Here is an 18,935-nt window from a genome sequence, read left to right on the forward strand (position 1 = left end):
GTAAGGTTTGTCAAATGAAAGGGAGGAGTGCAATATGCTGTCATCTGCAAAACTGTGTATTGGGTTGGAGGTCAATCAACTGAAGTAGGTCATTAATATATAGAAGGAAGAGGGTTGGTGAGAGGACAGAACCTTGTGGAACTCTACCATTAGTTGAATGGTGAGATGATAAGGAACCATCCACCACCACACATAGTGTGTGTGTGTATATCCAGACAGAAAGCTGGCAATCCAACTACTGAAGTCTTGAGACAGACCAAATGATGGTAGACTGCTTAGTAAGTCCTTGTGTCAGACCCAGTCAATCACCTTGGAGATATCAAGTGCAACCACTTGGGATTTGCCAAACTTCTCCATGGCATTTGTCCAGAGATGGGTGACATACGTGAGCAGATTTCCTGTTGATCGACAGTGACAGAATCCATACTGGTGGTCATTTATTAGGCGCGTACCTTCTAGGTAGTGTAGGAGTTGGGAAATGATGATTTTTTCCATTACTTTAGACAGGACTGAGATGAGCGAGATGGTCTATAATTATTACATTTTTGAACATCATCTTTTTTAAGTATAGGCAAGATTTTGCCTATTTTCCAATCATTTGGGATAGCCTCAGTGAAAATAATATTACTGAAAAGTTTGGTTAGTTGTTTAATTAGATGAGGTACACCATTGTTATAGGCCTCTGTGGATATTTCATCAATTCCAGGTGCTTTTGATGATTTCATTTGATTAAGTGAAAGGACTGCTTCTTCCTCCAGCATTACAGGTACTGTATCTTTCTCACTGGTCAGTATATGTAGGTGAAAGCTTTTATCTTTAAAGATATTAGAGAGGTAATTGTACCAGATGTTCTCCATTTCTATAATATGTTCACTTACCTTGCTTTGAGAATCATTCATGGTGAGTGGTGAAGGAATGTAGTCTTTGGTAACCTCATTAATTGTAGAGTAGAGAAATTAGAGTCGTGACATAAACAAGCTTTTATACAATGTCTGCTTTATCATTCAGCCAATCTCATTTTGGATTTCGGTACATCCTGTCTAGATGGTAGTGTAGTCTTCTGCAATATACTCTGTTTGGTCATTACATAGTTCATTCAGATGTTTTTTAGTCTGCCTTTTCTGCTCCCATAATCTCATTATCTCAGATGCTATTCAATGATTACTTGGTTTTATTGTTTTTTCTAAAAAAATCTGTCAGCTGGATATATATTTTTCAGAAATTCCTTTCTATTTCAATGTTAACTTCTTCCTTGTTTTGTCTTTCTTTTATACATTAACTGATCTCATTTTGATATGCTGCTTTAACAGTATCCAAGTGGAATTTTTCAAAATTTGAAGTGCTTTACTTTGTTTCTTTTTTTTATGAAATTTTATTTAGATCTTAGCAGATAAAAGCTCATGACATGAATCCAGTTCAGCATCACAAAATTTTGACATTCAAAGCAGAGGATTTTCCAGTTTTGCAAGTAACGAAGTAATCTATGCAGTTTTTAATGTTTGAGTCTGGAGAAGTACAGGTGTATTTTGTGGGCAAGCACTACGATAAAACACAGTGTTTGCAACTATGAGATGATTTCCTGAACAGAAATCAAGAAGATGCTCTTCTCTCTCTCTCTTTCATTTCTTGTGTCTATTCCATATTTACCCATTAAATAATGCATGTCATCTGAATATTGTCCAACTTTGGTATTAAAATCCCCCATAATTATTAGCAAATTTCCTCTTGTAGTTTTGGCAGAAATCAATATGATCTTATGAACATGAAGAATCAGGAGTACATATTCATATTATTTAAATAAAAAAGTTTTTCTTTCTTTTGCTTGTAGTCTAATGGCTATGATTCTGGATAACATGGTTTAACTTCTAAAACTGTGGGAAAGTGATCTATGGACTAAGAGAGCTACTCCTCTGTGTGCCAAATCATTCCTGCCTGAGTAATATAATATCTTATGTTTCAAATTTATATTGTATTATCCAGTCCAGCGTGTTTCCAAAAGACCCACAACACTCCATGTTCTTACCAGTCTTCCAATGACTTTTATTTAGCTAGCTTTACACAGTGCTCAGCTTTCTTACATTTTTCTCTCTATTTCCTAAGAGCACAAGCTGACTTACTTGCCAGGAACTTTCCATACGCTATCTTCTTTTCCTTGACTGCCTCTTTTATTTCCACAATGGAGTTCTGATTTTTCCATCCTTACAGACAACCTGCCTCTCTGGCTGAATCAATCAATTATTTCTTTAGCGTTTGCCACTGAATCTCCATAGTTTGGTTCTTGTTTTCAAAGCTCTCATTGCATATTCCTGAATATTAACAATTCAAGTTCCTTCCTAATATCTTCATTTTTAATATGATTCTGCAACTGATGCCATCTGTTCGCTTCAATAATTTTCTAAGAACTCTCATATCGGTGCCTTTAGTTTGTGATCAATTGCTTTATTTCTAACCCAACACTCAGAGTCATGACATAAAACTGGTTTGAACACTGTATATCTTGTATACACCTAGTTCAGTGTTTTGACTAATTTTCATATCTCATATAAATTTATTCAGCTGACCTCGCACAAAAAGCCTAACTTATTATGTTGTATATTTCCATATTTAATTTTCAATCTTTACAAAAAAAAAAGTGTGCCTAAACAGCTAAGTTTTTTGAACCCGTTTTCAGTAACTTCCACAACAGAATGCAAGTGATGTTTTCATTGCTACAAACTGCATTCATAGGCTTTGTCGTCTAATTGCGGATCATACCAAGCTTGTTACAGCAGTTATTCAATTTAGTTAATGAATCCTGAATATTTGTAATATTTACCATCATTAAGCTGAACAAGAATGACATTTCCAATTTTGTCATCAACTTTAATGTTACTTAATTCAACATGTGATCCATACAATTAATTTTTTGATAGTGGAGAGATAGTAAGCACCTTAGTCACTTTTTACATCAATCTTCCTGCCTCCTTCAATTCTAATCGTTGTCTTAGAACTTAAATATAGTCTATGTGATGCTCATACAAATGTTCCATGTACAATATATAACCGTAACATTAAAAACATTATTTTCTTCCCTAGCATCTGGTCAAATGACTTCTCCAGATCTAATAAACTTAAATTCAGAAAGATTTTTTATATCATCATAATTTCTTACACTATTTGCCTTGAAGTGAAAATATGATGTTGACAACCCGAACTTGCCTGAATCTATTGTGTTCTTCTTGCAGATTCTCCTCAAGAGTTTTCCTTAGTTTCTTCTCAAGTATGCTTGCAAAATTTCATGTGAGATATGCAGTAGATAATTCCTCTACAATTCTTGCATTTAGTTTCATTTCCCTTCTTTTACAGATGGTTTATAAGAGCTCTACTTCAATCATTCCTTCAATTCTAACTGCTGACTTACAACTCAAATATAAAGACTAAGTATTGGTTAATATAATGCCCCACTGACACCATATAACTGTAGCGTATTGAATAGCTTCTCTCTTGGCACCATTTTGTCATATGCCTTTTCCAGATCAACAAAACTTAAATACAGATATTTGTTATATTCCCATGATTTCTCAACTATTTGTCGTGAAGTGAAAATCTGATCCTGACAGTCTCTATTTGGTCTGAATCCAGCTTGTTCTTAACCAAGCTTCTCTTCCACAATCCTTCTCAACTGTTTCTCAAGTATACTTGCATATATCTTACCAGGAACACTCAGTAGGGAAATATATCTGTAATTCTCACATTCAGTTTTATTTCACCTTTTTATATATGGGTACTATGAGAGCTTTACTCCAACCACCTGGAATTCATCCCTCTGTCCAGGCCTTCTGAACTATGCAGTGCAGCCACTGTAAGACTTTTTATACCTCCATACTTCAGCATTTCTGGTCAAATATCATCTACTCCTGCTACCTTTCCACATTTCAGGCTTCTAGTGGCTTTTTCTTTTTACTTCAAGTATGAATATGTATTTCTGATTGAATGCCTGGTCAGTGTTTTTCACCACTGCTTGTTTGCATTTGTTTGCTAAATGAATGCTTGTTTCATTTAGCAATTTTTCAAAGTAATTACTCCATACATCAAGCATATCTTTTTCTTCAATTTTCGTGTCACCTATATCATCTCTTCCTTTTATAGCATTCTTTCCTCCATTTCTGAGCTTCTTCAACAACCTACAGAATATCTTGCCTCCTTCTTGATATTTATTTTCTATGTTCTTACCAAAGTCTTCCCATGACTTTTGTTTAGCTTTCTTGCATTTGTCTCTGCACTGTTTAAGAGCACAAGCTGACTTATTTGCCAGGAACTTTTGACGTGTTTTTTTCTTTTCTTTCGCTGCATGTAACTTCCCATGTCCACCATGGAGCCCTGAGTTTTCTATCCTTGCAGACAACCTCACCACATGCTTCTCTGGCTGAATCAATCAAGATTTTCTTCGGGGTTTGACACTGAATCTCCAAGGTTTGGTTCCTGTTCCCAAACTCTTTCCTTTTTTCTTCAATAATGTTTATGTATTTTAGTCCACAGTTCACATCTGAGAGCTGCTCAACTTTTATTCGCTTTTAAACTTTCTTATATGTTCTTCTTTTCAATATGAAATTCAATTTTATCTTCCTCAAGACTAAAATTGTTACAGTCACCTTTATTATGTCGATCTGGTACTTATCCAATTCCTCAGCTAGCTCCATTTCTTTGCCATTCAGGCTTCTTATGTTGATAGTACCTATCTTGAACTCTGGTGATGTTGAGTTGAGGTGGGTTTTAGGATTTGTTACAGTAGCTGACTTTTTGCTGTTTGCCCTGGCGAAAACAACGGGACCTTGTTTAACCTCGTGACGTCCCAGCCTGCATGAAATTCTGTCATGTTGTACCATCATTTTTTTATTTTGGTTTAAGCCAATAAGAATACAATTTGGTTGGCTAAATCCCAAATTGCAAGCCCATCCTCGTTCATTCAGTATTTCCAGATAGATACCTACCAGAGTGCACCATGAGGTGAGGACTGGACATTAGGTCAGAAGACCTGGTCAGTTCTCCGTATTCCTTTAAAGGCTATTGCAATTGGGAGAGGTGAAAGAACTGATTGTTTTGGCTGGCTCAAATGATTTGAAAGGTGAAAAATATGCAATGAGAGAAGATATGAAACAGTTGCTGATAGAAGTGAAAAAGAGGAGTGAGAGAGTATAATCTGCTTCCTCGATATAATAAGACTGAATTGAGAAGAAGAGTCATGATTGCTAATCAGTCAATGAGCAGATGGTGCAGGAGGAATTGTGGGCACTTTACATAGGTGTGAATCCGATGTAAAAAAGGACTTGTATATTCCTGATGGACTGCATTCGAATGGGTTTGGAGTTGATGTCTGGAGAGAGTGTTGTTCAGTGGGAGGTTGTAATTGCAAAATTCAGGAAGCTAGAAGTACTGTGGATGGGTGGGGAAGGGTTTGCTGTTAAATGAGTTCAGCTGCCTATGGGACAAATGAGAGAGAGAGAGAGCGTGTGTGTGTGAGCGCATGCGCACAGAAAAAATAATGCAATGCTGAACACAGTTTCACAGGTTCAAATCTGAATAGGTTGGTAATGAGATTACATAAAGGTAAGTATGGGTCAAAAAGATGTTGAAATGCATGTACAAGAATGCCAGAGGTATCAAAAATAAAAGAGAGGAGTTTTTGACATCTCAACTTCATCAAAAATTATAGGCATCGGTGAGACTTGGATGATAGAAAATGATATAGTTACAGGGAAAGAATGTAGCAGGTATTAGCATTTTTAGAGAGAACAGAAGGTGGAGTATTGCTGATGACAGTATAGCTGAAGAACCTCAACCAATGAAGACTGAAGTTAAGCAGTATATTATGGCTGGGGGGGGGGGAGATAGTTAATTTGAGGTTATCTGGTGCAAGATAGAGGCCAACAGAACAAAATATATTGCTCGTTGCTGTTACAGATCAGTGCGTTTGCAGGATGACGTGGATACCATGCATTGGTAGATTAGCATAAGTACAGACTGTGCAATTATTATGGGGGACTTCAACTATGGAGACATAAAGGAAGGAAAGGGGAACATGCCAAGATGGAAATGGAATTTATACACAGTTGCTATGGGATAATTACCTGAAACAGTGTGTCGTGGAAGGAACCAAGGATTTGAGAGTGCTGGATCTTGTAACAGCATAAGAACATACCCTAATAACCAAGGTAGACACTCCACCCCAATCGGAGAGAATGACAGCAGTCTTGTACTGGAAGATTGCATAACGTGGAATTGTTGAATTTTGAATGAAAATATTTTTACTAAGAAATATCTCATTCAGAATTTAACAAGAAGAAAAAAAAACTAAAAGGGGAAATGCTTGTAAATAAGTGAAGATACCAATTCTGTTTAAAGAATTGTACTAATACAAACTCTGTAATATTAATTAAAGGTGAAAGATGTAATTTTTCTGTAAAAAGATTATAAAGTAAGAAGTTTCTCTATAAAAATAACGAAGGATCAAAGTCCATTTACGACAACCTCGGATAAATTGTAGCCCATGGCAATTTGCTTATGTGCGAATGGCACGTGCACAGTGTTTTTTTTCTGGGAAGATGCGGCAATCGTACAGAAGTTAGGAATGAAACAGGAGTCGGGCAGTAAGTTTTGAGTGAAAGGGGGTGCTAGAGATACGAGGTATAAAATGGGTTTGTCCCCCCCCCCCCGTTCAGTTCAGGGCTTTTTAGGATTTTTCATCTGGAGTTGCTGAGAAGTTCCAGTGGAGTATGGAAGAGTTCCAGTTCGAGATCTAGTCGATAGCGGGCAGCTATTCTCTGCTGTCGTTTCGCGATGTCGGGAGGAAGGAATAGCCGAAGAAATGTTAGGTACCTTTCCGAGTAAGCCCGAAGAAACTGGCCATCACATACGTCCACGTGGATCGATTCAATCCATGCTGTTTCCAGTTGAGAATGCAATGAAAGGACAGAACAAAGAAGGCCAAACCTAGTCGTGAGTTATAATCACCAAGGACGAGATCGAACATTCAGAGGGAAATTATAAAGAAAGGATAGACGGAATAAGTTACAGGAATGTGGTAATGTAAAATCCTTTATAATTCCTTTGTTAACAAAGAACAGAATAATGTGTCATGGAAGAAACAAGATGTTAGGTTATATAACTCTAAACTTGTATGAAGGATTATAGTGAGATTTTAGATACCAGTGTTTAGAACCAAATAGCTGTTTCTTTAATATTTGTCTGAATGAGTAGTAGTTAATTTGCCATAAGTAATGATCTATAGAATATGTGTAAGATAGTAAAGATATTTAAGGGATGTTAGCTAGAATTTTGTGTAGAGAAATGAGCCTATTCTTAGATGTGATATGTGAATTACAGTTGATATGTCCAACCTTATAACTTGGGATAACTTTATTCCTATTGAGTGCTTTTTTTTATTGTAAATGTATAATCTTTTGAATCTAATCAATGTATTATCTTGATTATCTCAACCTGTTTTGTGCCTTGATTTGAATCCAATGCACCGCTTGCTAATATTTAAATCTGGGCGGGAGAGAAATATATGACAGAGACCACGACTGCAATCTAAATTGTTTTAAGAGAGATACATAAAATTGATATAAGGAGTAATTAATAGATTGATTTACTTTGTATATTTTCTGAGGGTTACTTCTTGGTTAAAAGGAATTTCTAACCTAGGGATCTGGCTGGCGCAGCTTGAACAAATAAATATTGCCAGAACTCGATTAGGAGGTAACTCCAGACCGTTATTGCTGAGGATCGAACTCTATTCAGAAGTCAATCCTTTGTCATTTATTTAATATACATAACCATTCTAAGAATCGGCTAAAATTGTGTGGATAGATATAACTGTGAAAAAGGTGAATGAGATAAGTAATATAAGCAGAAGAACACACAATATAAACAGAAAAGTAAAAGCAGACCACACAAATATAACAGAATCTTTATGCTGAACTATAAAGGCGGTAATTATGAACAGACATAATAGGAGGCAGCTTGGAGAATTACCATGGCTTAAGAAGCTAAAGGAAAGAATGTCAGTAGTGTATTTGAAGTGATCATGGATTGTTTGAAAGAAGCTGTATTCAGACTGCATACCCACAGGTAGGATGATAAATCAAGCAGATGAGAAGAGATATAAAGCAGGAGCTGGAAAAACACTGTGGAGGAAATATATAAAAAAAAAAGTGATCTGCATGTCATAAGCAGTACAAAGTGCAGACAAGAAGGGTGAGAAGTATGGTGAGAAAGACAATATCATATGAGAGAAAATTAGCTAAACAGGTTAAAGTCATCCCTCTATAATCATTCTTCCTCTTACTTGCTATATCACAAAAAAAATTATTTTTTGGTAATGGTAGGAGGAAGATAGAAGCAGAAGAAATAGTTGAGTTGCTGAGTAATCCCTCTGCAATGGTGTATCATCCAAGTGGAGATTCTGAAAGAGAATGGTCTGAGAAATTAGTTAAATGGACCTGATGTGCTCAGCATATTGAAAAATAACATCAATACAGTAGTGGGATTGATGGTATTTCAGACTGCATGCTACACAAATGTGCAAGAGAACTGGCAGTGCCTCTCTCACTTTTTCCAAGGGAGTAGAAAGAGAAATAGTTCCATTATATAAAGGTGGCTCCAAGACAGAAGTAGCAAATTACAGACCAATTAAAATCTCAGTGGTGGTGATGGTTAAAGTATTGGAAGAGTTAGTTAAAGGAAAAATCTATTGATCGGGTGGATAGGAATACAATACTCTATGGTAGGCATCATGTCTTTATAAAAGGTAAATCCTGCCTTATCAAGCAAAAGCAGAATTAAATAAGGGAATAGCTACTTCATGATACTAATGTGCTTTGCAAAGCCATTTGACAGAATAATACAGGAAAACTATTACAAAAGTTGGAGAAAATGGGAACAGATATGGAGCTGCTGGCATGGATAAGAAAGTGGCTGAATGACATACACACAGAATTTGAAGAGAATGAGGGAAATGCCTCAGGGCTCTGCACTAGGGCTGCTACTTTAATTTGTATATTAATGTTACAGGGAATGATTTAAGGATAGGGGGAGATATTCAATTGTTTGCTGGTGATACAAAACCATGGCGTGCAGTTGATAAAGGTGATGTAGATATCTTACAGGATGATTTAAATGAATTGGTATTGTGGGTGAAGGATACTGGTTATCAATTTAATGTTTCAAAATATAAGGTTTGGGTTGAAAAGATTACATACTGTTGGTATCGATGGTACTGAATTGCAGGAAATTGACAAGGCTAGGGACTTCGGGATAATGGTGGACAGAGAGTTGAACTTCACAGGCCATTTTGATTATCTACACCCCACAAAAATAATAGACAGCCTTTATATCGACACCCCATTTATATGGAAGTGTCAATATAAAGGCTGGTAATGTCTGCCTTAAGGGAAAACTACTGGGATAATGAATGCTTCTGAATATAAAAGAAAATCTCTCTTCTACTATGTGATAGATCCACCTATCAGGAAAGTGATCACAACCCTACATGCTCACTGCTTGAAAAAGTCACTGGTCTTGACAGAGACACCATAGATAAATTAAAGACCTATTCTGCTCATATCCCCCACCTTTATGGTCTATCTAAGATCCATAAAGAAGGTTTGTCTCAACTGCTCATGGACTGCACTGATTATTCTTCAACTGATCACACAGTTAAATTTTTCCCTGACTATTAAATTTCCAAATGGAAAACTTCCATTCCTTCGTAAGACTCTCTTCAGATTTAGCAGTAAAAGTGAGGAATTTATCCTTTCAACCAACAGATTTAATAGTTAGTTGTGACAGTGAATCCCCTATTCACTAACGTGCCTCTTGAAGATTCCCTCCATTTGCTTGCACAAGCCATTCCTCCAGATTAGTACAGTTATTGAACTTCAAAATCCATTGCAGTTATTTCATCTGTCAAAACAAACTTTACAAACCAACAGAAGGGACCTCCATGGTAAGCCCAATCTCTTAGAAGACTTTGACACTTAAAAGACACCCATTCTCCTTAACAGCTTCAACCTTCCTTTTGGGTGTGCTATGTCGATGACATTTCCAGCATCTGGCCCCATAAGGAAGATACCTTACCAACCTTTCTAATCTCCATTTATTCTGTTCAACAAACACTCTTCAAGTGGTGAATAAATGGAATGAACTTACTATCTGTGTGCGTTTTGCATTTTCCTTCCAATAGTAACCCTACCAGGAAGTAATTTATTTCCTACATGCTCCATTGTAAACAATGTATATATTACATGTAGCTTCCAAGTAGTGATTAACATTTGTTTCTGTATCAACATTCATATTTTCATTTATATTTTTACATCTATATATTATTTTCTAATTCTTCTACTGCTATCTTTATGCTGACAAAGCCTATTAATTCTGATAATGTTGAGTCTAAGCAGCTGACTTTTCACTCTTTGCTCTGGTTCAGTGATGAAAACAGAGGAGGGGGGGGGGGGCATTGTTTAACAATGTGACACTGTTGGCATGACATATTAATCATGCTGTATCATTGACTTTTCAGATTTCAGAGGTGAAATGGCAATCTGAATGCCAAATGATGGATAACCGACTCCAACAGTCTATCCTACACTGAAGGACACTTCAACAGAATGCAGGTTACCGATCCTTTTTCTGCTATCTCTGACCCTACAGGAAGAATCCTGAAGAGGTTTAAACTCATACCAACATATTTTCCTCTCAACAAAATTTCTAATCTTCTATCATCTACAAAAGATAAACTTTTAGCTCCATCTCCAGCTAGTGTTTACCAGATTCCTTGTAAATGTAATCTAACATACTGTGGACACAGCCATTCTGTGGAAAAAAGAATTAAAGAACATCAATACTACATTGAATATCTTCAACCTCAAAAGGTTTGGGCTTGCAAGTACATAATACTGATACCAAACAGTCCTTTTAGAATGAAGCTCACCTCCTCCATATAAGCAGTTTTAAATATGAACATCTCTTCAAAGAAAGTTCTGAAGCCCTTTAATACACCTAATTTGAATTAGAATGGCTGTCTCCCCTCCCCCCCCAAAAAATCTGGGAAATTCTCATCCTACATAAATATCAGAAGATTTTATCTATTTACTTTTTTAATGATCCTTCTAGCATCCAGTCTGTTCTGCTGGCTAACCAATTACTGTATTTACCTTGTATTATGTCCCTTTGGACTGCTTGTTTGTTCCACATACATTGATGACATGCTGCTAGTTTCAGTGTGAAATATTGTGCTACTTTCATTGAAGTTAGTTATTGTACTTCATGTTCACTCTCTTCATTTTAAGTACAGATATGACAGGCAAAAATAAAAGTGGCTACACACTTACAGGAAGATTTTATTTAAATATTAATCCCACGTGTAAATTATAAAAACCTATAACATATCAGCATGTGTGGACCAAAAGTAAAATTAAGGAATGTATAAATTAAAAGCAAACATAATCAATGTGATTATGTTCTCCAAGTAGAGAATTATGAGTATATGCTACTGAGCAGTAAACTGCTACAATACTATGTTGTAACAAGAGAGACTACATAAAGATGTATGAAAACAGGACTACTTTTCCACATTTAAAGAAACAATAATAAGCCTATAAGAAGCAGTCTCTCTTTCCACCTAAGAGAAAAAATTACTGTGCAAGCAATCAAAAGTAAATGTGATTGATTGTGCAATAATTTATCACCATTTATCATGTGGGTATCTGCAATGAGCTGATAGAATGATGTGATGTGCATATTATTCTAAAAGAAAGAACAATGTTCCATAAAATAAATATTTGTTAATATAAAATATAGTACAATACTCACGAGTTCATGTTGTTTGATAAAAGAGCTTTAAGACAGTCTTCAGCTCTTAATGAAGAAACCAAAGAATCTTGTTTTACTTGAGAAGAAAACAATTTCAATTTCTCCACTTTTGAAGTCTTATTCTGAAAAATATAAATACCTATTTTTAATTTTTCATTTCTCCATATCGAGAAGCAGAAATTTCAGCATAAGTACAAGTGTTGCCATGTGTATCATCATTCATTCGTGTATGAATTGGGAAATATACACAGAAATATTCACATAACAAAAACTCATAGAGATAAGTCTATTGGATGAAAGTGAGCCAAGTTGCTCAGGTTTTGAGCCAAATGGTGAATGTCAGATAGTTTATGAGCTTCATCTATTGCCAAAACTGTTTTCTTGGTTTTCTTTTGTGTCCATTAGTTGGCCTAAAGAAAGCAAATTTAGCTGACGTTTCTGAATTGCTTCTATTAGGGATCTTTGCTGATTTTCTTCAAGAATGACAGTATTAGGAATGTGATCTTACCATGTATACCCTAGTATTGTTTGAAGACATGTTGTCCCAAAGCCTACCGATGGTATTAACTGCTCATTGAGTAGTGATGTTCCATGTCTGAGCACAATATATAAATAAGGCTTGGCTGGCTGTGAATATAAAAGAAAATAATTATTTAAAAAAGATATATTATTTTTATTGTCAGCCAACAGAAGAATTGGAAATCAAAAACAGATGGAAAGAATACTGTGAGGAAATGTACAACAGAGTGGATAAACAAAATTTGGAAGAGCCCTCTCAACAGGAAAATTTTGATTTGGAACCTCCTCCACTTAGGAATAAGGTTGAAAGAGGAAATTAAACAGCTTAACAACAATAAGGCCCCAGGGTGCAGATGAAATCACAGCAGAGTTAATTAAGGTCACAGGGGGTGGAGAAATAAGAGTGTTTCACAGATTGATTACAATAATACTGGAGACAGGATCATGGCCTAGAGACTAGAAGAAGTCAGTTTTCATACCACTACATAAGAAGGGAGATATGAAGGATTGCAAGAACTATAGAACTATTAGTTTAATCTCTCATGCAAGCAAGATTTCATTGAAGATTATGCTAAACAGAATTGAGGCCAAAGTTGAGGCAGAGATGCCCAAGGAACAAGCAGGTTTTAGGAAAGGAAAGGGCAACAGAGATCAGATCCTTTGCCGTGACAGATCATAGAAAAGTATAAAGAATTTAGACTCCCTATAGTCACATGTTTCATAAACTACTCTAAAACTTTTGACTGTCTTTGTGAAACTGTAGTAAGTAATGAAAATACAGTGGAACCTTGGTTGTAGAATGACTCTCATCTCGAACAAATTGGTTCCCAAACATATTTTCCGAACAAAAAATGCACCGGTTTCTGAACAGGCAAACCGGCAACCACGTACTCTGCAGGCTGAGATGTACGGTGGGAGAGTGTCAGTTACGCCACAGCCTCCACTCAGTGCAGACACCTGCTTGAATTTGCAGTGCTTTATCTTGATTTTCTGTGTTTTGTTGTTTTTTATAAATTATTATTAAACAAGACTAATCTTTAGAGGTATCTGTGGCATAATAAATTAATAATGGAACACGTATAGACCACAGTAATAACTTTAATTAATACAGGTACAAATATTTCTTACTGAAAGTAACAGTACATCCTCAGTGTAGAACATACAGTTAAAGGAATGGAATACAAAGTACAGAACAGAACTTCCACCGACTGTTCTGTACTTTGTATTCCATTCATTTAACTGTTTGTTCTACAATGAGGATGTACTGTTACTTTCAGTAAGAAATATTTGTACCTTTGTTTAATTAAAGTTATTACTGTGGTCTATACGTGTTCCATTATTATTTTATTAAATAAGCCACCATGGGGCTGAAGAAGGACAGTGATAGCAGCAAAGCAAAAAGAAAAGTTGTTAGAATCACGACAGAGGTGAAAAAAGAAATCATATCCAAACATGAAAATGATGTTTATGTCTCGGATCTTGCTATGCAGTTCAGTATGGTGAAATCAACGATCTGTACAATACTCAAAAATAAAGAGGCGATCAAGGGAGCTGATGTTGCAAAAGGATTGAAAGTTCTTACTAAACAAAGATCAGACGATTGAAGAAGTGGAAAAATTGTTGCCAATTTGGATAAATGAGAAACAGTTAGCTGGTAATAGTGTTTCTGGGGCTGTAATTTGTGAAAAAGCGAGGCGATTACATGATGACCTGTTAATGAAAAATCCTGGTACAAGTGGTGATACTGATGCACTGAAAGCTAGTGGAGGGTTGCTCAAGAAATTTAAGAGGAGAAGTGGCATACATAGTGTGATTAGGCATGGGGAGGCTGCGAGTTCGAATCAAGAAGCTGCTGAGAAATATGCACAAGAATTTAGTGACTATGTAAAGGCTGAGGATTTTCTTTCCTAACAAGTGTTCAACTGTGATGAAAACAGCCAATTTTGGAAAATTTGCCAAGGAGGACTATATCACTCAGGAGGAAACAGCAATGAAAGGACACAAGCCAATAAAGGACAGACTGATTCTTTTGCTATGTGGAAACGCAAGTGAGGACTTCATGGTTAAGCCATTGCTTGTGTACCACTCTGAGAATACGAGGGTGTTTAAGAAAAATAATGTGATGAAAAGTAAATTGTCTGTTATGTGGAGGGCTAATAGTAAGGCTTGGGTAACCAGGCAATTTTTATTGAGTGGATCCATGAAGTCTTTGCCCCAAATGTGAGAAAATACCTTCAAGAAAAAAATTTGCCATTGAAATGTCTTCTTGTGATGGACAACGCTCCTGCTGTTGGATCCTACTTCTTCTAAATCTTTACCTTGGATCCGACATGATTACAATTACGATGTTCTTAACTAATTGATAAGTTGTGAGTTGATTTCTAATTCAAATATAGAGAATATTTATATTTAAAGACTGCACCACTCTATATCTGAATTAGTTCAAGAATTGAAGAAAAATCAACCTTCAACTATTTCTCCTTAAAATACATACTGGCCGAGTATATTTGACTGGATAATGAGACTTATTTGTGCCTATGGTCCCACAGAAGGTTCTACTAAGGTAGAAGTGGAGGAATTTTTTGACGCTCTAGAAAAAGCAACTGACACAATGAAAAAGGAAAAGTTGGTCCTTGTTGGGGATCTAAATAGCAGAGTAGGAAATGATTGTGAGACATACAAAAATATTTTGGGAAAATTTGGAGAAAAGAGCAAAGCTAATAATAATGGCAAATATCTATTGGATTTCTGCTCAGGACATGGGCTGGTTATTACTAACACCATGTTCCAACATAAAAATGTGCACAAATTCACATGGAGAGAAGAGGCTAGGAATAAGAAAAGTCTCATTGACTATGTTATTGTTGATAGTGATGTTTTCTCCCTGGTGCAGGACACCAGAGTGTACAGAGGATTTGAAATTGGAAGTGATCACTATTTAGTCTTGAGCAGGATAAAATTGAATTTCATATTGAAAAGAATAACATGTAAGAAAGTTTTAAAGCAAATAAAAGTTGAGCAGCTCTCAGATGTTAACTGTAGACTAAAATACAGAAAGATTATTGAAAAGAAAATGAAAGAGTTTGAGAACAGGAATCAAACCTTGGAGATTCAGTGGCAAACTCTGAAGAAAACATTGATTGATTCTGCCAGAGAGGCATGTGGTGAGGTTGTGTGCAAGGATAAAAAAATCAGAACTCCCTGGTGGACACAGGAAGTTAAAGAGGCAGTGAAGGAAAAGAAGAAAGCATATCAAAAGTTCCTGGCAATTAAGTCAGCTTTTACTCATACAGAATACAGAGACAAATGTAAGAAAGCAAAACAGTGTGTAAAACTAGCTAAACAAAAGTCATGGGAGGACTTTGGCAAGAATATAGAAAATAAATATCAAGAAGGTGGCAAAATATTCTGGAGGTTGTTGAAGAAGCTTAGGAATGGAGGAAAGAGTGCTGTAAAAGGAGTTAGAGATGATAAAGGTGACATGAAAACAGGAGAAAAAGATATCCTTGAAGTATGGAGTAATTACTTTGAAAAACTGCTAAATGAAACAAGCAGTGATGACAGCACAGTGATAAAAAACACTGACCAGGCATGCAGTCAGGAATACATATCCATACTTGAAGTAGAAAAAGCCATCAAAGGCTTGAAATGTGGAAAGGCAGCAGGAGTAGATGATATTCGACCAGAAATGCTGAAGTATGGTGGTATAAAAGTCTTACAGTGGCTGCACTACATAGTTCAGAAAGCCTGGACAGAGGGGTGAATTCCCGATGATTGGAGTAGAGCTCTCATAGTACCCATATATAAAAAGGGAAATAAAACTGAATGTGAGAATTACAGAGGTATTTCCCTACTGAGTGTTCCTGGCAAGATCTATGCAAGTATACTTGAGAAACGGTTGAGAAGAATTGTGGAAGAAAAGCTTGGTGAAGAACAAGCTGGATTCAGGCCAAATAGAGGCTGTCAGGATCAGATCTTCACTTTACGACAAATAGTCGAGAAAGCATGGGAATATAACAAAGATCTGTATTTAAGTTTTGCCGATTTGGAAAAGGCATATGATGACAAGGTGCCAAGAGAGAAGCTATTCAATACGCTGCAGTTATATGGTATCAATGGAGCATTATATCAAGCAATACTTAGTCTTTATTTGAGTTGTAAATCAGCAGTTAGAATTGAAGGAAGTACAGGAATATGGTTTAATGTTAAATCTGGTGTGAGACAAGGATGTACATTATCCCCTCTGTTATTCATTATCTATATGGATCACATTATGAAGGAAAGTGGTATTAAACCTGATATCAAAATTGGAGATGTTAATGTCAGCTCTTTGCTTTATGCGGATGATGTTATACTTCTAAATAAATCTACTACTAGTCTGCAAGATTCTCTGACTAAATTGAATAGCTGTTGTAATAGATATGGTATGAAGGTCAGCAATACAAAAACAAAGACAATGAAAATAGGCAGAATCATTGAAAATGTCAACTGTGTTGTGAATGGACAACCTGTGGAACAAGTAAAACATTTCAGCTACTTAGGCACAATTTTTAATGAAGATGGTAAATTAAATATAGAAATAGACAACAGAATCAGCAAAGCTGGTATGGTGGGAAGTCAATTGAATAAATTCATATGGAATAAGAGAGAAATTAGTCGGAACACTAAATTAGCTGTATACAAGACAGTGTTCAAACCAGTTTTAACTTTTGGATCTGAGAGCTGGGTCAGAAGTAAAATACTTGACCAAAGACTAGAGACCGCAGATATGAGGGTCCTGAGAAAGATTAGAGGAGTGAACAGATGGCATCAATGGCAATATCATATTAAAAACGAGAATATTAGGAAAGAACTTGACATTGTCAGCATCCAGGAATGCATTAGCAGAGCTAATTTCAGGTGTTATGGTCACTTAAATAGAATGGGAGAGGAAAGATTAACAAAACAAGTGTTCTCTGCCAGGTTGGCAGGAAAACGACCTAGAAGAAGACCAAGATATAGATGGACTGATACGGTACAAAGTGCCTTAGACGATAGAAATATAAGATCTGATAATGTTGGAGTCTTGACAAGTAACAGACTGATTTGGAGGAAAATTGTAGATAGGAAGTTAGTACTGATGTAATTTTTTCATGTAGTACTGTCATATCCTGTACACCCCTTGAGGGTACATGGCAGGAATTTGATGATGATGATGATGATGATGTATATTTGACTTACTTAATTTACCCGCTTTGGTTCGAATATTTTATGAATGGTGCAGTAAAAGAGATTCAGGCAAAATACAACTTTTGATTAACAAAAACAAACATTTAATTTTAAAATCACAAATTTTACGCTTAAGATCAAATCACTAATTAAGATATTATAAACACTTCAGCCTTTCTGATAATACTGTCATACAAACTCAGACAATGGCAAATTTGTTATCTCTAATACAGTCTTCTCGCAGTTCCTTAAGTTCCAAATACAACAAAATCACAGTAACACCTCCTTACAAACAAACACTTTTAAATTTACACTTCAGTTAATCTTCACATTAGTTACTGTTAACATAAGGAAATTCTAGGATGAAACACACTCACATCTCAGCATAGGAATATTAATGGTTGGAATGTTCTTACTGATAATCTTTTTCCTTCATCAACTTACACACAAACACTTTTTATAACTGTAAACACTTTTAACAATAAACAGCACTCATTAAATAAATTCTTCTAAGCAATAATTGAATTAATCATCGGTCACAATACACATAAAGTTGTTGCATAATGTACTACTGATCACTCATGAAATAAGGCAACACACAATAATTCTTAACTTGAGGTTTTATATGCACAGTTGTTCACTCTTCCGGCATTCAATTAATTCTTTAGACCCTACAATTCTGAACACAGCTAACGGTAAACTTCAAATTTACAGCTCTACTATTCCCTAGTTACTCAATGCTTTATTTCAAGATTCTGTGTGTCCTTGACAGGTCGGCCGTGAAATTAAATCTCGCCTCAAATATCGCTAGTCTATTTAGTAGTCACTCAGCTGTCTTCTGTAGCTATAATTGTTTTTCTACAATTTATTAGCTAACCGCCTCTCGACTAGTAGACTTTATTAGCTGCTTGAGTGACTTGCCGACTCGCTATTATCGCACTGTGATTCCTGAATGCTCCGATTCCAACCTAATGCTGATCCTCTCCTTTCTCTCTCTTAATCATATAATTTCAGCATTCATTGCTTTTTATATCCATTCTTCCTGCCTAAATTGTTCTCGTGATTTCTTTAACTAAAAACTCTTTTCAATAAGCTTTCTCCTCACGTGGTGTTCCAAAAACGTGCTGCTTACTTACATGCGTCTCCATGACAACAAAACAAAACATAATAAAATTGAGCTATTACATAATGTTAAATTTCTACAAATAGGAATAAATAGAGAATATTTACCTTTCAATTAATGTGCAGTTAAATTATTAAATACAAACTCTTATATTAAAATAGCAATAAATAAAATAAACTTAATAATATTTAAATACAGTCTTCTCATTATTAATACATATATCTTTGATTAAATA

The 18,935-nt window shown here is 35.7% G+C and overlaps 1 protein-coding gene across 4 annotated transcripts in view; it reads right to left on the bottom strand.

The window, feature by feature from the left end:
• LOC150102911 (DNA-directed RNA polymerase III subunit RPC5-like) overlaps positions 1–18,935 on the bottom strand; it is a 459,314-nt gene that overhangs the window by 275,175 nt on the left and 165,204 nt on the right. For all 4 annotated transcript variants that reach the window (XM_090397865.1, XM_090397866.1, XM_090397864.1 and 1 more), the window contains exon 7: positions 11,851–11,972. In XM_090397865.1, the coding sequence (XP_090253991.1) occupies positions 11,851–11,972 (122 nt within the window). The remainder of the gene's footprint in view (positions 1–11,850; positions 11,973–18,935) is intronic.

Source organism: Typopeltis vanoorti, chromosome 9 (genome assembly GCF_054136105.1).
Source record: "Typopeltis vanoorti isolate ZY-2024b chromosome 9, IOZ_Tvanoo_1.0, whole genome shotgun sequence".
Lineage (NCBI taxonomy): Eukaryota > Metazoa > Arthropoda > Arachnida > Uropygi > Thelyphonidae > Typopeltis > Typopeltis vanoorti.